The sequence below is a fragment of the Raphanus sativus genome, chromosome 7 (assembly GCF_000801105.2).
Source record: "Raphanus sativus cultivar WK10039 chromosome 7, ASM80110v3, whole genome shotgun sequence".
NCBI lineage: Eukaryota > Viridiplantae > Streptophyta > Magnoliopsida > Brassicales > Brassicaceae > Raphanus > Raphanus sativus.
This window is the reverse complement of record NC_079517.1, coordinates 10,768,547-10,793,175: the sequence shown is the minus strand read 5'-3', so window position 1 is coordinate 10,793,175 and position 24,629 is coordinate 10,768,547. Positions and strand designations below refer to the sequence as shown.

The 24,629-nt window shown below is 33.7% G+C and overlaps 4 protein-coding genes and 1 non-coding gene across 5 annotated transcripts; 2 read left to right on the top strand and 3 right to left on the bottom strand.

The window, feature by feature from the left end:
• Positions 1-2,911: 2,911 nt before the first annotated feature.
• Positions 2,912-6,919, top strand: LOC130497988 (floral homeotic protein APETALA 1 A). Its single transcript, XM_056991300.1, has 8 exons — positions 2,912-3,252; positions 4,492-4,570; positions 4,664-4,728; positions 4,855-4,954; positions 5,189-5,230; positions 5,328-5,369; positions 5,977-6,131; positions 6,559-6,919. Exons 1-8 carry the CDS (start codon positions 3,068-3,070, stop codon positions 6,659-6,661), a joined length of 771 nt encoding a protein of 256 aa, XP_056847280.1. The 5' UTR covers positions 2,912-3,067; the 3' UTR covers positions 6,662-6,919.
• Positions 6,920-7,204: 285 nt separating this feature from the next.
• On the bottom strand, positions 7,205-8,376 carry LOC108837156 (probable E3 ubiquitin-protein ligase RHG1A). Its single transcript, XM_018610225.2, has 4 exons — positions 8,023-8,376; positions 7,823-7,910; positions 7,619-7,728; positions 7,205-7,540 (listed from the first exon to the last, which is right to left on the bottom strand). The coding sequence occupies exons 1-4, from the start codon at positions 8,131-8,133 to the stop codon at positions 7,496-7,498; spliced, it is 354 nt and encodes a 117-aa protein (XP_018465727.1). The 5' UTR covers positions 8,134-8,376; the 3' UTR covers positions 7,205-7,495.
• Positions 8,377-11,694: 3,318 nt separating this feature from the next.
• LOC108814893 (uncharacterized) lies at positions 11,695-13,128 on the bottom strand. Its single transcript, XM_018587536.2, has 2 exons — positions 12,450-13,128; positions 11,695-12,354 (listed from the first exon to the last, which is right to left on the bottom strand). Exon 1 carries the CDS (start codon positions 12,992-12,994, stop codon positions 12,722-12,724), a length of 273 nt encoding a protein of 90 aa, XP_018443038.1. The 5' UTR covers positions 12,995-13,128; the 3' UTR covers positions 11,695-12,354; positions 12,450-12,721.
• A 3,174-nt stretch (positions 13,129-16,302) lies between these two features.
• On the top strand, positions 16,303-21,544 carry LOC108815037 (DNA-directed RNA polymerase 1, mitochondrial). Its single transcript, XM_018587696.2, has 19 exons — positions 16,303-17,058; positions 17,142-17,345; positions 17,423-17,556; positions 17,646-17,712; positions 17,793-17,851; positions 17,977-18,094; positions 18,180-18,293; positions 18,410-18,541; positions 18,630-19,046; positions 19,291-19,341; positions 19,459-19,529; positions 19,605-19,680; positions 19,780-19,932; positions 20,038-20,112; positions 20,210-20,299; positions 20,440-20,487; positions 20,617-20,731; positions 20,810-20,913; positions 21,020-21,544. Exons 1-19 carry the CDS (start codon positions 16,414-16,416, stop codon positions 21,128-21,130), a joined length of 2,784 nt encoding a protein of 927 aa, XP_018443198.1. The 5' UTR covers positions 16,303-16,413; the 3' UTR covers positions 21,131-21,544.
• A 1,789-nt stretch (positions 21,545-23,333) lies between these two features.
• TRNAF-GAA (transfer RNA phenylalanine (anticodon GAA)) lies at positions 23,334-23,406 on the bottom strand. Its single transcript has one exon. It is a non-coding gene; the product is annotated as a tRNA-Phe (tRNA).
• Positions 23,407-24,629: the final 1,223 nt, after the last annotated feature.

The following is a 24,629-nucleotide window of genomic DNA, read 5'->3' as shown; positions in this document are numbered from 1 at the left end:
TCTTATCCTCACTTCAGACCAGACCAAGTTTCATCTAACCAAACATAAGTAACCATGGTTCTATCATTTTTAATATAATTTTATATTTTGGACATATCCAATTACGTTTTCATTTAAGAAAAATTCAAAACACAGATCTACTTTCACTTTCTCGAGACCATTAAAATCCTAATTTCTTCGTCCCTCTTTCAAACAACTAGAACGTAGATTAAGTGAACTCAAAAGCTTACTGAATTGGATCTGCAGTTTGACGAACAACAATGGCAAAGAAGAAATCCAAATCGTCTCTGAGCCACAACGTCACTGAGCCACTGAGTCCACAACTGTGTGAAAACTCCATGAATCTAAGCTCAGTGAAGCTTTGATTTATATACATATCAAGATTTCTTTTTGATGAAGTAATGTATGGAAAACACTGGATTTAGACTTGCTTCAGATCTGTGGAAAAAAAAATGGTGTAACCACATGACTATTTTAATGGAACCTTAAAGATGGCTCTTTTCGTGAGATTTAATTGAAAGGTTTAGGGTTCTTCCGTTGAGATGCTCTTCCGTCGAGATGTTTAGATGAAATATGTATGTCAACCTTAAAGATGGTTCCTTTCGTAAGAAATATATGACTTGGAAAATCTGTAAATCCTATACAAAATCATGTCCAAAAATTTACGAAGAAATATCTGAAAATGAACCTTGGACACAAAATTGATTCTACAAAATTTTGTTCACAAAATTTTGTCCATAAAATCATGTCCAAGTTTTTTGAATATGAAAAATCAAAACAAAATTACCATATCCACAATTTTGCTGTCCACATTTCTCAAATAAAAAAAAATTATTATCCAAACTTTTTATGTTCAAATAACCTTTTGTATAAATGTTAAAATATAATATCTCTCTCTCTCTATATATATATATATATATACCAAAACGGATGTCTAAATGTAGAGAATTAAAAATCATAATTTATAGTCATTAATCTATTTGATTTAAATATTTTAAAAAGAAAATATAGGCAAAACATATTAAAGGGTGAAATAAACAAGAATAACATGTAACTAATATAGAACTAACTTGGTGTAAGTATGGATTTTAACGTTTTAGTGTTAGTGTCCAACTTTGATGTCCATGTCCACATTTTGTGTTTAAGTATTTTTTGTCCACATCCACATTTTTTCCGTCCACATTTTCTATGTCAATGTATTTTTATATAATTTTTAAAATATATAAAATATATATATATACAAATGGATCTTAAAATATAGAGAAAAGGAAATTATAATTTATTGTAACAATTATAATTTCTTTATATATCTTAAAATTTTGAAAAAGACAAATATATATATATATATGTGATGAGAAGAAAGAATATTTTATTATCAAATCTACTTTCTTAACCAAAACTGGTCCTCACCTTTGGATTGGTTTTCATCTGACATCTGTTGTTTGCCACTGCTCTCCAGGAACCAAACGACAATTTCTCCGAGTAAACACAAAACGCAAAGCTGTACGGTACTTGACAACTTGACAATATAAAAATATTATCACTAACTCAAGCCTGGTCTCGGCTAAGGGAGTGAGGGGTATAATAGTCTCAAATCAGCTCAGAAACATGTTAAAGTGTCCATCCAATATGATGTGTCTGAATGTGTTAAAAAAGAGAAAAAAGTGTCCAATATGTAACTCACTCATATTAAATGGGAGAAACGAAGGGTGGAGATGTAACAAAGGCGAAGATAATGTATATTGTCCTTAAGGCCACGAGCTTAGATTCTTTTAGTTTTGCTCAATTTGTTATTTTTCTACTTTTCTTTTTGTTGCTTACTACTTTTGCTCATCATCTCCATATACATTATCATACATATAGTATACTATCATCAAATGGGGTTCTCGATTCTCTCTGTCTTGTGTATCATTTCAAATCTCAAGACGTAGATGTTTAATTTGGTTATGTAACTATGATCATTTCAGTGTATATCACAGCATACCTGATTTAATATATCTTTTTTTTATGTTCAACTGATTAATTAATTAAGAAAATTTAATGGATTCATACAACACTAGATCCAATATGCCCAAAGGAGAGAGCAGATTTTGCCAAGGAATTAGCAGGCCCGTTTTCTGATCTAGAGATGAAAGTAAAGCGACAAAGAAATCTAAAAAGTTTGATTAAATACTACCACTACGAAAATATTTATTGATATCAAGCAAACTGATCATCATTTTCGGTTTATTTACATCACATAGTAGGATCTACAGTGTAGCTAGAACTACACCATACACATTATACCACGCTTCACACAATACATTTTTACATTTTTGGGGTTTGAATACTTATAATTATTCGTCTTGGTCCTCTTTTGTCCCTTAAATCCTGCGTATAAATCCGTGAACGCAATACATTACACAATTGTCAATTGATTATCAACTCTACCAATAACATCTATTGCCAAAGAAAAGGTCTATTTGTACTTCACTGTTACCGCTGAACATTAAATATAAATAGATTTAATAAAACTCTCTAAAATAAAGGGTTCATACTTTGTTCCAAAAGAATATATATAATAAAATAGAAGAGTTCATTTAAAAGAAAAATGAGGATATTTTTGTTGGTCCAGATTTTCTTTCGTATATTAACAGAGAAATCTCCGCCGTCAGTGCAAAGCGAAGGTGACACTTGGGATGGTCCAGTGGACCAGTGGTCCGTACAAGTTACTTCTTGCTCACGAGACGTCGATAATAAAATTTTTATATTTTCATTTTAGAAACGTGGACCTGACATTAGTACAAAATATATCAATGAGTGGTCGACACGAATCCTTAAGAAAACCACACTGGTTTTGAAAACAAGAAAAAAACAGTTTTAGCTTTTCCCTAAAACCGCTCTTACCCAAATCTCTCCATAAATAAGATCCCGAGACTCAAAAACACAAGTCTTTTATTATAAAGGAAAGAAAGAAAAACTTTCCTAATTGGATCATACCAAAGTTTTAGCTCTTCTCTATCTCTCTTGTAGTTTCTTGATTTGTTTGGTTCTTTTAGAGGAAATAGTTTCTTAAAAAGGGATAAAAATGGGAAGGGGTAGGGTTCAATTGAAGAGGATAGAGAACAAGATCAATAGACAAGTGACATTCTCGAAAAGAAGAGCTGGTCTTATGAAGAAAGCTCATGAGATCTCTGTTCTGTGTGATGCTGAAGTTGCCCTTGTTGTCTTCTCCCATAAGGGGAAACTCTTTGAATACTCCACTGATTCTTGGTAACTTTCTCATTTTGAAACAAAAAATATGTTTAATTACTTGATTTGTCTCACGTTTTTCCTTAAGTTGACTACTTGATTTGCCCTAATTAGTAACTACTGTTCTTATTCAGGCATTTTTTGGGGTTTCATTTGATTTGAATCATTACTTCTTAGATATATTTACTGAATCTGTTAATATACCGTCAGAAAATGTTTATTACTTAGATCTGTATTAACTAAAAAGTTAAAACTTATATACGAGCTGGAGTGAATCGAGCCCTAGAACATTAACTACACTATACTATTGGTCAGGATAAATGTGTGTGGGTGTGTATGCACCATTATAAATTTTTTGTTCTCTTATATATGTATTCAGAATTTTGAAACTTAATTTTGATTTAAAGCCAAAGTAAGAAATTAAAGAACCTCATGTTAATTTAAAGAAACTGTTCTCTTAGCTAGGAACTCAAGTATTGAATATAATATTGCTTTTAAAAAATAATTTTGCAAATGAGTTACTATTGTAGAAAAGCCAAAAATGTGATGAGAAGGAACAAAAAACTGGTAATTTAGAGATTTCAAGTCAAATTGAGATTATATATTAAAGGATGAGTGTTTAATTTTGAGCTAGGGCTTTTCATCCCTAAAATCATTATGATTCGTTTATCTCCCGGTTGTATTCACCAAAGTATTGCAAACCTAAGATAATGTAATATTTAATTTTCGTCGACTTTCATAAGTATGAACTCGTAATTTAAAACATTATTAAACTTAGTTGCTTCTGTTTCATTAGATTTTAGTATTTTACAAATTGAAACGCTGAAAATAAGGATGTCAAATCTGAGTAGGGGTCTTTGACCTCTGGGATCCACCAAAAAAACTAACTTAGTCCTATGTTCGGCTTCTTACCGATGGTCAAACTTAACTCCAACAGCCAACAGCTGTTCTTTCTTTTAAATAGATTATCCCTATTCTGTTCAAAATGAAACTAGTGATTTGATCAGATTATAAAATTTTATTATAATGTGTCATTTCATTTCTAACACGATTTCTTGTACACAATTATAACAATTTTTTAAGAAACCGCAGTTACAATAAGACGTAGCTAGATCTACCCTAAAATGATAATCGACCTTATCCTAAGATTGTATTTTACATGATCATTTGCTTGTATATATATATATATATATATGTGTGTGTGTGTGATCATAAATGGTTGATGATATGAAGCTATCCCTAATTCTGTGAATTGAGCAGTATGGAGAAGATACTTGAACGCTATGAGAGGTACTCTTACGCCGAGAGACAGCTTATAGCACCCGAGTCCGACTCCAACGTAAATCAATCTTTCTCCATTAACTTATACTACTACTATTTAATTTCAGTGTTGCTGATATATACTTATCTGTATTTAACTTGTGAGATTTAGACGAACTGGTCGATGGAGTATAATAGGCTTAAGGCTAAGATTGAGCTTTTGGAGAGAAACCAGAGGTACGTTTTCATTCATCATATGTATATATGTACAGATGAAATATAAAGCTGATAGGATTAATGTTAGTTATAATGCATGATACATTTAATTAACAAAAAAATGCATGGATGCTACATTGAATTTAGGCACTATCTTGGGGAAGACTTGCAAGCAATGAGCCCTAAGGAGCTCCAGAATCTAGAGCAACAGCTTGACACTGCTCTTAAGCACATCCGCTGTAGAAAAGTATGAATAATCCTATTTCTTTAACATGTATACAACTTAAACACATGCAAATGTTATTATTTGATTATTCGAATACGTATGAAATAGTATATGTGTGCGCATATTTTATTGGTTGGATTTGGATATGAAAAAATCAATTACCTCGACTAGAATGTATGACTTTTAAAAGAATTAGTATATAAGAGTACGATACTCAATTGTAATGGTACGTTTATGTTCTGTCTGTTTATACAGAACCAACTTATGTACGACTCCATCAATGAGCTCCAAAGAAAGGTATGTAAAAACCGGATCAAATTTATGTTTACATAGAATAGCTGCGTGTAAGAAACCTATAGGGGAGCTAACAGTAGTGCCGTTTTGGAGATGACAGGAGAAGGCCATACAGGAACAAAACAGCATGCTTTCCAAGCAGGTGACACTTGTCATTATTTTTATTTCGTCAAAATGTTTTCTATTGCATAATTTGCATTAGTGTTAGCTTCCACTGTTCTACTCCACACTTCAAGCGAAGCTATATACAACTACGAGATCGATAAGATAAAATAAACACGTTGGAGCGTATCAGAGATCTTCATTTATATATATCTCCACTTAGCTTCGGACACCAATATAATTAAAATATAGATAAAAAATATCATATTATAGTCTATGATTGGTATATACTCATCAGCCAGTACGTAGGTGAGTATTGCCCGTTTAGTTTTGAGGTTGTTTTCGGATTGAAAATATTTGAACTTGAAAACGTCGTCTCAATATAGACACTACTCCTACTAAAAAAAATTGGCTAAAACATTGGCGACAAGGACAAAAATTGTTTGAGAAGATATATATATTTAAGACATGTATACGAGTTTAGTACATGACGCAAAGGAACTATTGGTAACCAAATTGAAGATCTAAATACAACTACATTTGATGCTATATATATATATATACTTTTTTTATAGAAGTCGTGGGTTTGAAAATTGATGATGATGATATGGTAACAAACTGCTGTGTGAAATCGAAACTTGTCACAGATTAAGGAGAGGGAAAAGGTTCTTAAGGCGCAACAAGAGCAATGGGACGAGCAGAACCATGGTAATAATATGCCTCCGCTTCCACCCCCGCAGCAGCATCAAATCCAGCATCCTTACATGCTCTCCCATCAGCCATCTCCTTTTCTCAACATGGGGTAGTTAAATATTCGTGCCTCTTACTTTCAAGTACATATATATATACAAGCTAGTTTTTGGCTGTTATAAGTCCAGTGAGTTAGTTAGTGATCGTTTGTTAGTTGTCTAAGTTGTGAATTATAATTACACTAAGATTTTTTCATGTATATATTAACGTAGAGGTCATCAATCCAATGGTCGTCAAAAGAACAGACTTATATTTCTGGGAAAAGTAGATGGAATGGCTGCTAAAAGCTAAGAAACCTTTGGGGCCACGTCGTTTTTCTCGTTGTTTATTTAAATTAAAACTTGAGTTAATTAGATATATAAAGTATCTTTGATACGAGCCTTTACTAATTTCAGTACAAAACATATGATATTTTGTGCACCTATGTAGATAAATATATATGTAAGTTATATCATGTGTATATGAATGTGTGAATGCAGTGGGCTGTATCAAGAAGAAGATCAAATGGCAATGAGGAGGAACGATCTCGATCTGTCTCTTGAACCCGTTTACAACTGCAATCTTGGCTGCTTTGGCGCATGAAGCAATTCACGGATAATATTCATAATCATCAATAATAAAACAATGCGCTACATATATTGGCGAGCCTTGTTATTCGATTAATTAATCTGTGTGGGCAAGTTCCATGTTCCTGTATCATATATATAAATTAGCAAGTTCCTATTTTGTCTCTTTTTATCCTTCTCAAGTTCTTCTGCTTCAGTATGAGGCAAAATTGTAATATCTGAACTGATATTTTTGAACCTTCTAATAAGTCAGTGTCCAAAATCAAAAATTAAATCGTTTCTATGGAATTTCAATATTTTATCTTCAGTTTCCTTCCTTTAAGATCAGATCTTTTATATTGTAGGTCTCTTGAACTAAAGAATCTCAACAACTTTAGTTATCAAATCTAATGCTTAAAATTATTTAAAACTTTATATCAAAGCTTCACGAAGAGAAACTAAAGGCAGTGAATCTGCGGAGATAAGTCAACAGCCGATTAACTATGGATAACCACATGACACATTTGGATGACCAAAATTAACATTTTTATTAAAAATTAAAACCATTGCTAAATAAACAAATATCCATTAGTGTTATAAAAAAAATCCATTAAATACGAGATACACAGAAGTAGACTGAGAGATAAAGGTACATTCTCAACGCAGTCCTTATCCCAAATGGATTTTATCACATATCAATTGATTAAATACCACATAAAAATAGCTGATCAATTTTTTCCAAATAACAAGCCAAAAGAATCTGGTCGAAGTCCTCCAAAATCTATTAAAAAATTAGTTACAACATAATTTAAGAAAGAATTGATTACGATGAAAATTTTGCAGCCGCCAAGAATCTGAGGATCTCTTATAGTTACTCCACCTGCTCTGTAATTTCACCCTCCAAGAAAAGCATTGTCTGTGAAAATCACAAAACATAGATCAAAAGATAGATATAACCAACAAATATATGTGTTAAAATATACGAGCTAAAAACCTTGGAACAAAAGGGACAAGCTGCACTTCTCTCCATCCATTCATAGATGCAGGCGAGGTGAAAGATATGTCCACATTGTAGAACTGTTTTCGGATTATCCTCAGTGTACTCTATCTCCAATAACAACAGAAATGACTTAACACACACAACAATCTTTAAACCAAAAAAAAACAACAACTAATTTTGTAGAGTTACTAGTTTTACCATAGAAACATGTCGGACAAACGTCTTCTTCTTTGTTGGTGACAGAGGAAAATTCCCTTCTTTCCAGGTTTCGAGATAGTTGCTCGAACTGGAACAAGAAGTTGTTAAATTTTGATTAGTTCTGCAATTTCTATAGGTTTTATGGGAGAAAAAGTAATGAAACTAGAAAAGGAAAGTAGGGTTTATAATGTGGGCGATACCTTGAGGGGAAAGTTATTCATTATTGGGTGGCTGAAGGCTGGGATTCTGGATACGTTTCGAGACTCATTACCTTGCTCCGGAACGCGAAGACAGGAAAGTAAAATACCCATTAATCTGATTTGAGTTATTCACCTAGGTCAACTGATAAGTGAGAAAAACAGAGTAACAGAAGAAGATTGATCAATGTTATCTGTGTTCTTGTATCTTGGATCGATCTAAGAAAGAAAGAAAAATCAATTAAGCAGGGGGGACAAAAAACTTGGAAGCTTTATTAGTCCGTAATTGCAGGGATGTAGATTCTTTGGAGATCATCACAAGGCAACGTGGAGATTATGTGGGATATATTTTATCAAAAAGAGCTTTGGAATTAAGACTGCTTTCAGTCCTCGGCTTTTTATTCTTTAAATGCAAAAAAGAAAAAGTTAAACTAATTGAAGATTTATATTTTTTTTCTTTAAAAATATTTAGTTATTAGTTTATAGTTGTTACCAATATTAACAGAACATTAGTAGCATTATACTCTATATTATCTAATTAACATTTTTTAAAAAAGTATTTAGAATAGCATTTAGAAGATGTAAATGCTCTCCCAATGCTTTCATATGAAGTTTTTGGTAGAACATTTTCATTTACAATATATATAAAATTTTAAAATAATTAATATAATTAAATTATTTTATAAAATAATATCACAAAATTATATTTCCAATACCTTAATATTTTTATTATAAAAAATTTCAATTTTAAAAAAAAATTGGTTTAAAAGTTTAAATTTTATACTTTTTTGAGAAAAGCAAATTTATTTTTTAGGAAAACTTATTTAAAAAAAATTCTTTAAAGTTTATTTTTAAAAATTCTTTTTCGAAAAAATCATTAAAAAGTATATTTAAAATTTTAAAATTTTTTGCATAAAATTATTTTACATTTAAAATATAGTTAAATTATTATTTTTGAATTTAACTCAATTAAATTAAACACAATTCACTATTGTCAACAGAAATATAAAATTTAATATACACATATATATATTATAAATATAACATATCTATATTATTCATAAATAAGAAAATTGTATATCATATACTAATTTTATATGATAATTCTATATATGTATATATCATTTACTGCTCAACCAATCTTATTTTTTTTTGTCATCTAAAACATACTTATATTGATTCTGTAAACCAAATCGGGGATTCTACTCAACCAATTAGTTTATTAATTTTCAGCGGTGACGAAACCAAACCATCGGAAAATCTATGTATTTAAGAACAAAGTTCTTGGCGGCTGGAGACATTTCGAGGATCATCCAATTTTTCAATTAAGAACCGTAATTTTAATTTTGAATTGAAAATGAAAAAAATACTTACATGTTTAAGATTCAACGTGATTTATCTCCGGGGTCGTCGAAAGAAGAAGACGACGACAAAGTCAAGAGCTGGAGACATCGAGAGAAAAATGCAATAGTGAAGATGTCAAATTTCTTAGTCATCGTCGATTTTTTTTTCTGTTTGTTTTTTGGCTTTATTAGTGAATGAGGATAGTTTATATCTATTAATGAAGATTATTAATGTGATTTCTGGATTGAGTAACTAATTTTAAGACAAAAACTTAAATAAATATATTTAGGAGAATTTCCCTAAAATGGCCATTTATGGCTTTTACCAATCATTTAATTTTATATATTTTCTAATAAAAAACATCAATATTTATTTAAATAACCATTAGTCAATTAATAAAATATTAATACAAAAATATAAAAAATCATATAGCATAAAATCAATAAATTAAAATTTAAAACTGAAAATGTCATGTAATTTGAAACAAAAAATTGCCAAAATATCATATATTAAAAACTGGAAGTATAGAAAATAGTTTGAAAAGATTTGCGGAACTTAGTTAACTCTTAAAAGAATTAGAAAATTAATATTTTCATTCAGATTTTTAGTGAAAATTTATATAGTGTTCAGTTAAATCAGTGACACATATGAATTCTAAGTTCGAACATCCATGTAACATACCCAAACTCACATTTTAGTTGCGATGACGTAAAGTGAATCATTAACAAATGTGATAACGTAAATATTGTTTGCTTTTAAAAGAAAACTAGATTTTGATCCGCGCTTTGGAAGCGCGGAATATTTTACGATAAATTTTTTTACTAATAACTTAACAAATATTTTGGTAATTTTTAAAGAGTGTGTATTTAAAATATTTTTGCATTTAAATCAGTGTTTTTAAATTCAACCCGATTGTGATTATACCCGTTAATCCGGAAATCTGACAATTCAATTTTGGTTTTTAAAATATTCATATTAAAAAAAATCACTAAACCTCGAGACTAACCGATTGAACTGATGGATGACTGATATGTAATCTAATTGGATTTAAATTGTAATAGTTTCATAATTTGTAATCTTATAATCCAAAATTTAAAATTCATTATTTTGCAATTTATGAAATTATGATGTTTCTACAAAATTCTAAAGAGAAAATGATAGATATAAAATAACTAAGATTAATTATTGTATTGTCTGGAAACATTGATAGTAGTATAAAAGTATATTGTTTGGAAACATTGATAGTAGTACAAAAAAATAAGTATATTGTTTGGAAACATGGATAGTAGTATAAAGAAAGTAACATTAGTGATTTAATGTAGGTTTAACTATAAAGTATAAAGGTGTATTTAATTTAAAAACTTACAAAATAAATGTTAGGTCCAACATAATGTTTCTGTTTTAATAAGATAGATTAGGGTTTCTAATAAAATAAGTTTTTATTTTTTCTTGACAATGTCAGAAATTGAAGATTATGTATAATATTCAAGAATGATAAGAGAGAATTTCAAAGATATGAATCGTAAGATATTGATTACAAATTGCTTATGTTATCAATTATAGGATTGATTGAACTGAATTAACCTCCTAAAATATTGCTAATATCGTCTAATGAGTGATGATGAATAATTAACCTAGTTTATTGATACATCCAAAGCTAATTAGTCATATAGATTATATGCTGCCTAATCAACCTTACGATCGTCTTGTTCCTCTTGAATTTGCAACTGCTTGTAAAGGCCATCCATGGATTTTTTTTTTGAACGACCAAGGCCATCCGTGGATAAAACAAAAAAAAAACTTGGTGGAATATTGACATATTGTGTAAGTAAGAAAATAGACAGATTAATGTACACATAGAAAATCAAGGGTCAAGACTCGAGAAAATGTGAATCTGAATAGAGACAATGACATTTTTGAATCTAAATTGTGAAAAATTCAAATAAAAACAAAAATTAACTAAGAAAAAAATAGATCAATGAGTTGAAAAACATTGTCATTATAGGAAAGAAGGAAAACAAAAACCTAAGAGCTTCCATTGTGGAGTCCTTAGGATTAGTTTAGCATTTTTTTTTTGTTTTTTGTTTTTTTGAATAGTTAAGGACTTAATCAAAATGATCAAGTCCAATAGTGTTACTCTAATTAGAGTCCTTAGCTAATGGCAAATCTCTACTACCAACAAAATCCAAGCCTAAAAGTTTCATCTTTTGGTAACAAAATGTAGAAAGAGCATCTTTTGGTAACAAAATGTAGAAAGAGCAGAGAGATGTCACCGGTTGAGTAGTGAAGCAGACTTGCGATAACATAGAGGACTAACCAACCAGAACAAAAGAACATCAAAGCCACACACAGATGCTAATTTACTAATTTCAAACAAGAAGTCCTGATAATGTTTAAAAACCAAACGACATCATAATCATCAACAAGCAAAAGAGTCATCATGACCTTTAAAAAAAACAAGAAACAAACTAACAATTCCGAAAGGGACGATCGGTTCTTTGTGCTCAGAGCATGCACTCAGTTTTTGCAGGAAGCCTCCTGAAAAAATTGAGAGGAACTGACGGCAGCCTGTACCTAAACCTCGGATGTCTCAGAACATTGATCACAACCAAAAGCGCCACAACCTGAAACGGCGTCACATACAGAACAACCGCAGCGATCAAACAGAATAATACAAATAGCACCGTTGCACGCGGATCACGCCGTTGCACACCATTAAAGTATACTCAGTCCTCGCATTGACAAACCGCCACTGAAGATAACGTGAGGAGCGGCGGTGGCTTCCTTCTTTTTGCTGCTGGGAAGGGAAAAGGCTTCGCCTTGGAAGGAAAGCGAGAGGCTCCTGGTGGAGGTGATGAGCATCTTCGTGGCTGCGGACATTTCGGTGGCCGGGGAAGGCGAGGGACGACGGCGGTCGACGGATTGGGAGCGTTTAGGGAGAAACGACGGCGGTTTGTTCGAATTCGTCTCCATCTCTCCTCCAATCAAAAGCTGTAAAAAATCAAAAACCCGACCGAATAAGTTCAAATCGACGGTCAGAGGAAGAAGAAACTACTCAAAGAAGAATCAAAGAGGAATCAATTTACGGTGATGGAGGAGGAGAGAGAGAGAGAGAGCTTATCTCCCATGGCTTCTTCTTCTACGGCTGAGTTTGGTGAGAGAGAGGAGAGAGGAGAGACGATTAGTTACGGGACACGTGTACTAAGGACTCGATCCTTCTACACCTTATTTACGGACCGATCCGTGATAATCTTGGCCCAAATATTAATATTATATTTAAAAAATTCTAAGGATTTGGGCTATGGACTCCTCTTGAACCTCTGTTGCAGATGGTCTAAGAGTCTGGAAAGAGAAAGCGTTAGTGAGAGGCCGTCGTGGAATTAGGTTGACGCATTGAAGGAAGGACGAGTGGGGACAATAGAGGGATTGGATCTGTGCCCTTTTGACAGAGCTCAGACGCAGATGTAGAAGGGGCTACGGCGGAAGGAGGAGGTCTTGGTGGTAATAAGAGAGGACAAGGAGCTCGTCTCTGAAGACGGCAGCTTAAAGATCGCCGGAATACACAGTCGTCGTTGTGAACACTCATCTCAAAACCTGGAAATGGAACTCCTTTACGCCCTGTTTCCTCCATTTTTCTTCTTGGTTCTTGATTTTTGTGAACTGGTGTTTTAGGTTTGCGATGCTGCTATTGATGTTGGTGCTCGTCTTTTTTTTTTTTTGAAGGGTTTAAACTTGATTTTTATAGAGGACGAGGTTTGGAAGGGGTTGCTTAGCTTGAGTATTTTAATATAGTAATTAATTAAGAGAATTTGCATCACATATACAAGAATTATGTCTAAATTTGCAATGTAGGTTTTCGTAGGGTCTAGGCATTGTTCACTTTTCTATAATACCGAAATACCCCTACTAGAAAAGCCCCTACGATATAGCATGCAGACCATGCTTCGGTCATTGAATTTCAATACAAGAGTGCAAATATTAGAAAAAAATCATATCTTTTGGGCCTCTGCATTACGAAACCCGAAGAATATATGATAGTATCGATTCCTCTCTCTTCCCGGTTACCGTGTATATCGTTTTCTCCGTCGTTTCAGAGTAGACCATTTTCAACTCAAACCCTACTTTGACAATTTGAAGAATAGTTATTCTCTCACTGCGATTTCTAATCTGATCCTTCTCCTCGCCAAACAATTGAATAATCAGGTATGATTAGTGACGAGTGTTACCAAATCTAAGAGATTAATTTTGTTGGGGCAGTTTGTTAGTTTTATAATCGATATCTTATCTTCGGTGTAGTGTCCATGGAATCAGACGAAGCAACAGAGGTAATGGACCTACCGAACAGAATGTTCGCTGCCGGTGAAGAGCCCGTCGGGATCAGGGTAAATCCTTATCACAAAGCCGGTGGGATCAGCATTATCCTTGATGCGTTGGAAGAAGATGAAATTGAGGTTATTAGGAAGTCATCATTCGGGAGGTTTATCGAGCTCGCGGATAAACCAAGTTACTCTGGTCGCCTAGGACGGTTTCTTATATCGAAGCAGCTTAAAGTGAAGAAGAAGTACGAAGCATGGTTCCTCTTTGCTGATGATCCAATCAGGTTTTCATTACGGGAGTTTGCGATAGTCACTGGTCTGCCCTGTGGGAAGTACCCAAAACCGTCAAAAAAGATGGGACCTGAAACCGAAGTCAGATGGGTCCTCAAAGAAAATCCAGTCTCCGTTGGGCTGCTTCTTCCAATCCCCACGCCATAGACGCACAAGCTGACTCATCTGCGGAAAAATAAAAATCAAAGATTAGTTAGGGCTAGACAAATCTATCACATGCAACCATAAAAGGAAATATATTCTCTTGAGCCAATCATTTATAAACGACAAAATAAATGTTGTACTAAGAAAACCCTAATAAATGTAACTGAAGACTCATAAATGGCCGTCTATCAAGACAAATATTCGGTGGTTGAGGACAGAGAAACGGCTAAATATGTACAAATCTAGGCTTTTGGACATACCTTTGTTTCTGCCTCGAATGGAAGTTTTCTCTCTCTTGATTTTTCTCTCTGTTAAAAGGTGGAAGACGATGATGTTTGTGAGCTCAGCAGCCGGTTAAGTGCTTCGGTTTTATAAACGGAGATAAGTACAAAAGACGACGATGTAGAGGTGTATGTATATGCCAAAATCTCTACAAGATCTTGCATTTAATGCTCGCCGAATTGGGCCGGATATGTTTCGTTTCTCGACGATATCAAGCACACAAAAACCTGCTATATCGATGTTTATATCTATCCCTAATCACATCAACTCTTGCGTTTCCCTACTCTACGATATAAACTTTTCTATAGGTTATCATTAGACTGAAAGGGCAGCTTCGTAATTCAGTTGGCCAGACCCAAGCAAGCCCGTTTCGCGTCCTAGGCTTCTCCTTCCTTGCAAATTTCCATATAGTTTTAGAATATACACCTAATTGACTCATTAATTAAATGGATAACAATAACAACTAAGAAAATGCCTTTTAAAAAAGTATTAAAAAATTAGAAATTGGGTGAAAGTTTGGTGGTTGCGTGGTGCTGTATTGACTCAATTAAAAACTGGTCAATGGTCAATAGATTGGATAGGTATGAGATCTATCAATATTATCCTTATGTTATGTTTAGTCTTGGAATAATTCTGGCATGAGGATTGCGTTGTTGTTGTTAGAAACAAGTGGGCGTTACCGGCTGTGTATTTTTAGCTAATTCGTCTCGAAAAATCAATCGTGTATTATTTATATATCTCACGTAAATTAGGTGTTTTATATAACAAAACCATACTCAAAATATATAAACCATTCATATTAAGAATAAGAGTAATAGCAAAACTTTTTAGTTTTTACCAACAAAATGTAATAGCAAAACTCTTCTTCCTATTGTTGGGAAAAAGACGGTAATGATGTGTGTAAGTGAAACGCCTGACATAAATATATCAAGATTCATAGTTTGTTTTCCAAGTATTATATTAATCTGTAACGGATAGAAACCAATCACATATGCAGAATAAGAAACCCATAAAAAAAAACCATAAAGAGTAAACTTCTCACGTCGACAAAAGGATGCAAAATTCTTAATTTATCTACAATGGACAAAAGGAAAAACTCATCGTAGGCCCAGTGTAATTGAACGCCCGAAGCATGAAACAAAAATTTGTTCTTAAACCATTTTAGACTACACAATTTTGATGGTTTTAAACTTGTATAAATTTTGGCATGTAAACCTGATGCATTTTGACTTATGAGTTTTAGACTTTTAGTCCAAGGCTATTATTCCTACTCATCGTTCATCAGCGTTATAAGGAATCACTACCGTAGTCTGTTTCTTGTTAGTATCTACTCCATACCATATTCTTCTATGGTAGAGACGGTGAACTCACCTTCTTCCATAACTTCACCTGCATACCAATGAACAAATATCTTTCTTCGCATTCTCCATGCCATTACACAGAAGGTTGAAAATATGATTTTTATACATGAATCCTATTAAATGAAAGTTTTTCAATAATAAACCGAGGTCGTTTATTAACATAAATTCGTTAAAAGCTAAGTTGGTTTGTCTAAAATCAGTAAAGCTTTCTAGCGCCTTATATAAGGAGTAAAATAGCGCTTGATAGCGCTACTGGCTGCTATGTCTATGGACAAAAAAAAATTGAACCAGAAATAGTTTAAATATTTAAAATTAAAATCAGATCAAAACCTTCAGATATTCAAATAATTCATATACAGTATTTATATATCCAAAAATAACAAAATCAAAATCCGAATAGATATCCGAATATATAAAAAATGTTAAATTATATATAGAAGCAACTCGTGCTAAATGGGCTTTGAGCTCAAAAAATATCATAACCGGGTCGGGGTTCACAAAGATCCATGAAAAACGTGAGGCAGAAAAACCAAAGGTTTTACTTTTACCGAGGGTTTAGTGTCGGAGGCGTTTGCTCTCACTTTTGAACTCTGATTCTCTTACCCTTAGTCCTCAATCGATTCCTCGATACTTCTCCACAATTCGTGATTAAGACAATGTGGAGGAACATTCTACGAAAAGCCACTTTGAGAAAGCTCAAACCTTTCTCCGACCCCAACAGAACCCGCGTCGTCCTCTCCTCGATCCATCTCGTGGGCAGCAGCGTTCAAAACCGATCAGCGACAAACCCATTTCGCGAATTGCGAAGAGCAACCTCTGTTCCGCACAGAGGGTTCGCTACTACATCCGCGCAAGCAATCGAAGAAGATTCCTCCTCTTACGAGATGATCCCTAAAAGAGGGAGACTTGCAGCACCACCAAAGTACTCTTCTTTGAAGCAGAGACAGGTGAAGATCGAGACGGAGGAATGGGAGAGAGCGGCGAGGGAGTGTCGCGAGATTATACAAGACATGTGCGAGCACAAGCTTGCTCCCAGCCTTCCTTACGTGAAGTCTCTGTTTCTCGGGTGGTTCGAGCCTCTGCGCGACGCTGTTCAAGCTGACATTGATTCGTTTGGAGTCAAGAGAGGGAAGAGGAAGGTCCCTCCTTATGCTCCTTATATGGAGCAGTTGCCTGCTGACATGATGGCTGTTATCACTATGCATAAGATGGTGGCGCTGTTGATGACGAATGCTGAAGGTGTTGGTGTTGTTAGGGTAGTGAACGCTGCTACTAGTGTTGGGGAAGGTGTTGAGCAGGAGGTTTGGGTGTGCTTTTGATTCTGCTAATGTGTTTAAGTATTAGATTGGTTTAATGGTTATGTGTGTTTGGTTGTTTGGATCAGGCCAGGATCAGTAGCTTTATGCGGAAAGCTAAGAAGACGGTCAATGATGATGTGGATGGTTTAGGAGAGGGTGAGACTAAAGAAGCGGTGAAGCTGAAGAAACAAATTAATACGCTGTTGAAAAAACATAAGGTGAGGCAAGTAAGTGGAATAGTGAAGGCACATGACTCGTTCAAGCCATGGGGTCAAGAGGCTCAAGTGAAGGTTTGTTCATTACTTTCCTATGCTTGTTCATTCTAAAATGCTTTGTAGTAAATATTTCTGGCTCTTGCACTTTCTAGGTTGGGGCACGTTTGATTCAGCTATTGTTGGAAACTGCTTATATACAGCCTCCAGTTGAACAGTTTGATGATGGTCCACCAGAGATCCGACCTGCTTTTAAGCAATCTTCCAAAAATGTCACTTTAGAAAATACGTAAAGAGTCTTATGATTATGTTATGTCTATGCCTCTCCCTCTCCTTGTACCTGCTTGCTTATTTGCATTCTGTTGTATTCTTCGTCAGAAAATTGAGCAGGAGATATGGTTGCATCGAATGCGATCCTCTGATCCGAAAGGGCCTTGACAAATCAGTAAGCAATAATACCTTTGTGATGTTTGGTGTGAAGTGAACAATCTTCTTCTAACTATTTTCCTTTCTGTTTTTAATCAGGCTAGACATATGGTCATTCCTTACTTGCCAATGTTAATACCTCCTCGGAACTGGACAGGGTATGAGATGTTTGCTCCTTTTCTGGGGATTCGTTGTTATGTGTAGCCGTCATGGTATATCCTGAAAAGTTACCTCATACAAGTAAAGTTTCTAAATTGCTATGTAACTTGACAGTAGTTTGCAGGTATGATCAAGGGGCACATTTTTTCTTGCCTTCATACATCATGAGGACAAATGGATCTAAACAACAACGTATTGCAATAAATAAAACTCCCAAGGCGCAACTGGATCCAGTATTCAAGGTTTGAGTTCCTTTACCTGTATTACAGAGTTGATGTTATGTTGCTTGAGCTTAACTATTGGATTCTTAACTTTTGTTTTAACCAGGCGTTAGATACTCTTGGAAACACCAAATGGAGAATAAACAAAAAGGTGTTAAGCTTGGTGGACCGAATCTGGGCCAATGGAGGTCGTCTTGGTGGTCTGGTTGACCGTGATGACGTGAGAACTTGTTCACTCTTCTCTTAACATCTTCTTCAGAGAAGATAATAACCTCTGTTCCAACTTCTTATTCACAAACTTGAAGCCTTCTCACCTCTTTTTTTAAATTCCAAAAGGTACCCATTCCAGAGGAGCCCGACAGTGAGGACCAGGAAGAACTAAAGCAATGGAAATGGAAATTTAAGGAAGCAAATAAGGAAAACAGCGAGAGACATTCACAAAGGTGTGATGTAGAGCTCAAACTCGAGGTAAAAAAACAGACTGTCTGCTTGTTGAACTCCTTTTTGCTGCTCTTTATTTATGAAGACATCATTGCACTTTCATTTGATTAAGCAGGTGGCACGTAAAATGAAGGAAGAAGAAGGTTTCTACTTCCCTCACAACGTTGACTTCCGTGGCCGAGCGTATCCCATGCATCCGTATCTTAACCATCTCGGTTCTGATCTCTGCCGTGGCATTCTTGAGTTTTGTGAGGGAAAGCCTCTAGGAAAATCAGGATTGCGGTGGCTGAAGATACATATAGCAAACTTATACGCTGGTGGTGTTGATAAGTTTGCTAATGGGGATCGGGTTGCATTTACCGAGAGTCACTTGGAAGATATATTTGATTCTTTTGATAGACCTCTTGAAGGAAAAAGATGGTGGCTTAATGCAGAGGATCCCTTTCAGTGTTTGGCTGCTTGCATGAACCTTTCAGAAGCTTTGAGAAGCCCTTTTCCTGAAGCAGCTATATCTCATATCCCCATACACCAGGTACTCGCTACATTGTGTCATCAGAAGTAATAAAAATGTTGGTGGTGATCGACTTTACCGCTGTGATTTAGAAAAAGATTTCATATCACAATGTTTTCCTGTGTACTGTATTTTTTAATCTGTGTGCAATCATTCTAGCATCACCATGACTGAACATGAACAACTTTCTTGACATTCCAGTAAAACTGAAAGTATACAGGTTCCTTGGTTGCTTTGAATTTATCTGTTTAATTTTTGTTGCAAGGATGGCTCATGTAATGGTTTACAACACTATGCTGCTCTTGGGAGGGATAAGGTATGCCATGAGTTTACAGTAACTAATATATATTTAGTTTCTAGACATATTCATTCATATATAGGGTTATCTGATTCAGTTTTTTACTTTTTTTTTTTAAATTGGTTCTGTTGAAAGACTGGAGCAGCTGCTGTCAACCTCTTTACAGGTGAAAAGCCGGCTGATATTTATGCAGATATTGCTGCTAGGTACTTTTTCCATCTCCTTATCTCTCTGGCTACAGTGACAGACAGACCTTTTTATTTGGTTTAAATTTTAATCAGGGTTCTCAAGATCATGCAGAAAGATGCAGAGGAAGATCCTGAAACATTTCCCTATGCCAAGCTCATGCTTGACCTGGTTTTTGACATCTCTTGCTTGTTAAATTGGGTTACCTACTACTAAACAACCAAGTTTTCTTTATGTCTTGCTTATGAACATACTATTAAATTTCCCTAGGTTGATAGGAAGCTGGTAAAACAGACTGTCATGACAACAGTGTATGGTGTTACTTACAGTGGCGCACGTAACCAAATAAAGAAGAGGTTAAAAGAGCGTGGTGCCTTTGCGGATGATTCACAAAATTTTCATGCAGCTTGTTATGCAGCAAGAGTAAGGATATGCTTTGTGTGGTTATGCATTATAAAACTGTGAATGATCTATTTTCTGGAATTTGGAACCAAATGCTCACACTACTCTATTGTTTCTGTTTCTAAGGTCACTACGAACGCACTGGAAGAGATGTTTGGAGCGGCTAGAGCCATTCAGATTTGGTTCGGTCAATGTGCAAAGGTCAGTGCTTATATATATCCGTCACGCACTTGTTTGTAAGAAGTTTCACTTGAAAAATTGGTTAGAACAATGAGAAGTGTTTTTCTATGGGGGACAGCTAATAGGTTCACAAAACAAAGCAGTTTGTTGGACGACTCCTCTTGGACTTCCAGTTGTACAACCCTATCGGCAGCCTGGAAGACACTTGGTAAATACTCTTTTCACTTATTTGATTACTTAAGAACACACATGATTAGATGAAGAAGAAACGGAATAATAAGTCTTGAATGTAACTGAAACTGAAGAAACCAAATGATCATTAGATGAAAATGGCATCAATTTTTGTAGGTTAAGACTACCCTTCAGGTGTTGACTATAAAACGAGATACTGAAAAGGTAACCCATCCCAATTTCATTTGCTATACCTCTTTCTCCACATTTGCCATCGATGAGCCCTACATCTTCTTATCTAAATATTTGACAAGTTTTAAGCCGCACGGTCTCAACTCTGTGCTCTTGGTTTAGGTCAAAGCAAGGAAGCAGATGACAGCTTTTGCACCAAATTTTGTACATTCCCTTGATGCGTCTCACATGATGATGACAGCAGTTGCTTGCAACAAGGCAGGTTTGAGTTTTGCAGGTCAGCTCTCTAGCCTTTTCCATGTGCATTTCACTGATATTGGATTTGGTGCATGACTCAGGATTATAAATTTTGTAGGGGTGCATGACTCATTCTGGACGCATGCATCCGATGTTGATGTAATGAACAAAATACTCAGAGAGAAGTTTGTTGAGCTCTACGACAAGCCAGTCTTAGAAAATGTAAAAAAAAAAAAAAGAATCTCCTTATTTACCAATGCGTTGTTCACTTGTTTAATAACTAAACTCGTTGATGGATGATGTTTTTTATCTGTTGTGTATTGGTTAGCTGTTGGAGAGTTTCCAGAAGTCCTTCCCAGGCCTAAGGTTTCCACCATTGCCAGAAAGAGGCGACTTTGATCTAAGAGAGGTCTTACGGTCGCCATACTTCTTCAACTAATTATTTGCAGCATATTCAGGTTACGAACATAACAGAAGCTCCAGTGCTATCATCTAACATTTAGGGCAAAGTAAGCTTGCGTCTTCTTGCCTCAGCTGAATGAAAGGGAAAAGACTATTTGCAATCAGCAATGAGGAAGGTTGATGGTTAACCTCAGGTCAGAGGAGGTGGGCTTAGGGTTACTTGTAAGTTGTAAATAACAAAGGAAGAAGAGTGGTTCTACAAATCCAAGGTTATTGGATGACATTTATATAAAACCTATGAAATCTCTCTTTATTGGAACATATGGATTTCATTAGCAATATATATCAAAGATTATTTTGAATTATTAGAAAAAAATGTCTTACCCTTTAAATTCAGTAGAGAAGAATACCTTCTAAGGACATGGTATTTAGAAAAAAATATTCCCTCTCTTTAATATGTAAGCGTGAGTTTCTTTACTCGTAGGTGTTTTCTCTTTTGCTCTAACTTTTGACGAGCATGGTGTATCATGCTGTGATGATTGTTATATATTCCAATTTATGAAAAAAAACAGTTGGAAACAATTGAAATGAGTTTCTCGCTATTAATAGTTTTTCTTTACAAAGAGCCCGTTGATTGCTATCGAACTATCAACTATGAGAGGCTGAATGATCAGGTTATCAGACAGAGCAGCGTGTTTAGAAGGAACCCAGTGCTTCCGGAACATTTCCAGTATCAACAGCGGCTGCATGCTCAGTGTCGTTCATTTTGTTGCCTGATTCGTTGACAAGAGAGTCTCATTAAAAAAATCCAATTGGAAGAGAAGCAATTCAAACTTTACTCATTGTCGACCTGAGACTAACATAGCACTTGCAGTCGTTCCTCTGATCGATGGTAAGCCATTAAACTGTAACACATTGATAATTTCATTGGATGATATCAATTAAGGATATGTTTAGAGTTTGGAGTTTTACGGCGACAGTAACAAAAAAAAAGTGATTAATTTAGGTTTAACGAAAATTTCATTTTTTTGTTTAATTAATTTAATTTATTATAAAGTAAAAAAAAAGAAAAATCATTGTGACCTAAGATAATTGAACACGAAACAAACCATATTTATCTGTTACCATTTACCACTAAGCCACTATACCAAAAAGATCCTTAGAAAATTGTGGTCGAAAAGTTGATAGATCTGTCGTACGAAAGCCAGTGTTTGATTGGCTCGGCCCAAGGACCGACTCTGGTTTGAAGACATCTTTTTGATAAGTTTCAATCTTTTAAAATTACAATGATGAAAGAAAAAGAGGATAGACTACGTAAAACAAGCGTAATAACTTTTTTCTAGGTGAATCTTTTATCCAATTATATTCCTCATGATACTTAGGCTCTCCAACCACCTTATTGATTGGTTCATTATACATGATGATTTTCACAATGTTTTGGTAATCCACTTCATTAATACTTCGTTCATCAAATCAGAAATGAAAAAATTAACATTCACTTTACCAAACAATTTACTGCCTTCAAAGACAAATAGCCATTTTATAGATGAAAGTAATATAAAGTTATCTCATATGAGACAAATAGCCATTTCACAAATAACTGTGAAAGTAATATAAAGTTACTTTACCAGAGTCATATGATCTATAGAAAATGGTTGTATCTATGAAGATTTTATTTTTTATCTATAAAAAATTGCTATAACATAAATACAATATGATATTTAATTGTACAACGGTTGTAAATTGTATATTGCCTAAACCACATTTAAAAGAACATCTTACATGATATATTGTGTAGAGATTCATATACAAGTGCTTTTGTGACTAATTCAAACAAGAAAAAAAGTCAACAATAAGTATGAGAAATTATCGAATTATATTGCTTTAATATGTATTTGAGTTTATTTACTTGACAACTCAATAGTAATTGTGTTTTTGGAGGATATAGAAAACCTATAACAATAAACCAATACCGTGGACACCTACAACAACAAACCAATACCGTGGAAGACATACACAAAATATTAAATTTAAGAAAGGAAAATGTGTTTTAATCTCAATTAAGAAAAAAAAAATGAACATTAAGCATTTTGATAGTTTGCTTACATAGTTCTTCCCATAGATTAATGATTATGATATATAGTCATACTGGCTGAAGAAAATTGTTCATTATTCTCACCATGAATGTTGCCTTGTTCTTTTGCATTTTTAGCCAACCTAATACTTAAAAAATATTAAAATGCGGTGAGCGAGGATCGAACACGCGACCTTCAGATCTTCAGTCTGACGCTCTCCCAACTGAGCTATCCCCGCTACATGTCCAATAACTTAAATTAATATTTATGATGTTTAGCAACACTAATTTTGGCTAAAGAAAAATTAATAACTCTTTAATATCTAAACTATCTAAACTATTAAAACTAAAGTACAATAATTACAAGAGATTGCCACTGATCAAAACACATAGTTTAACATATTTGCTAATCCGTTAATTTCTTATACCAAAAAATCGTTATTAAATCATTCGACCCGGCATAGATTCTAATTAATTAATTTTGACGGTACATATCTTATATTATTCTGACACTAATACTCCTATGACCTGTCATAAACTTATGATCATGTAATTTATAACTTAGATTAGTTCATGTTTCTTCATAGCCAAACAATGATAGACAGCATTCTTTACATCTTAAGCATAATATAAAGAAGTCAAGTTAACATTGTCTAGATTGGTTTTGGTTATTCCAAAAATTTCTTTTAATCGGTTGATATTATAACATTTATATGATTTAATTAAATCATTGTTTACAAATTAATATAATAAAAACTTGTTAAGATAAAAACATATTTTAAAACAAAAAAATAAATAATGTTTTAAATCAATAAAAGTTATAAATTAAGAAATTGAAGATTTACAAAATAATAATTTAATGTCTTATTTAATTTTTTTGATATTTAGATTAATAGTATATTTATCAATAGATATTTATAAGAGAATTATATTCGCATGTACAGGCAAAACATCTAGTTGTTTGTATAACTCACAATCATTTTCTAAAATGTAACATTTTTACTATTATTATTATTATTATTATTTATATAGTTATTAACTATATAACATCTAGTTGTTTGTATAACATTTTTAATAATAATAATAATAACATCTAAAATTCAACATTTTTACTTAATCTCCTCTTCGGTGAGAAGTCATCCAGTGCCTAATTTGTGACACATTTAGATCAGTTATTATTATTATTATTATTATTATTATTATTATTATTATTATTATATTGTTATTATTATTATTATTTATTATATTATTATTTTGAGTTTTCTCTTACTCTTTTTTTTTTTGAAAAAGAGTTTTCTCTTACTCTTCACGTCATGTGAAATACTAAGTATTTAATGAGAAGTTTTGTGAAAGTTGATAATGGCATTTCTTAAATGATTGATATTTATTCTTTTGAAGGAAAAAAAAAAGAATCATGTGAAGCCATTGGAAGCAGAAGGACTCTCTCTTAACAGGCAAAGCT

Coding starts and splice junctions, on each gene's coding strand:
- LOC108815037 (XM_018587696.2), top strand. CDS start 16,414: ATGTGGAGGAACATTCTACGAAAAGCCACTTTGAGAAAGCTCAAACCT. Junction 19,530..19,604: donor TATGCAGATATTGCTGCTAG/GTACTTTTTCCA, acceptor AATTTTAATCAG/GGTTCTCAAGATCATGCAGA. Junction 19,933..20,037: donor CAGCTTGTTATGCAGCAAGA/GTAAGGATATGC, acceptor TCTGTTTCTAAG/GTCACTACGAACGCACTGGA.
- LOC130497988 (XM_056991300.1), top strand. CDS start 3,068: ATGGGAAGGGGTAGGGTTCAATTGAAGAGGATAGAGAACAAGATCAAT. Junction 4,955..5,188: donor AGCACATCCGCTGTAGAAAA/GTATGAATAATC, acceptor CTGTTTATACAG/AACCAACTTATGTACGACTC. Junction 6,132..6,558: donor TCTCCTTTTCTCAACATGGG/GTAGTTAAATAT, acceptor GTGTGAATGCAG/TGGGCTGTATCAAGAAGAAG.
- LOC108814893 (XM_018587536.2), bottom strand. CDS start 12,994: ATGGAGGAAACAGGGCGTAAAGGAGTTCCATTTCCAGGTTTTGAGATG.
- LOC108837156 (XM_018610225.2), bottom strand. CDS start 8,133: ATGGGTATTTTACTTTCCTGTCTTCGCGTTCCGGAGCAAGGTAATGAG. Junction 7,729..7,822: donor TTGTCCGACATGTTTCTATG/GTAAAACTAGTA, acceptor TATTGGAGATAG/AGTACACTGAGGATAATCCG. Junction 7,541..7,618: donor CTTGTCCCTTTTGTTCCAAG/GTTTTTAGCTCG, acceptor TGATTTTCACAG/ACAATGCTTTTCTTGGAGGG.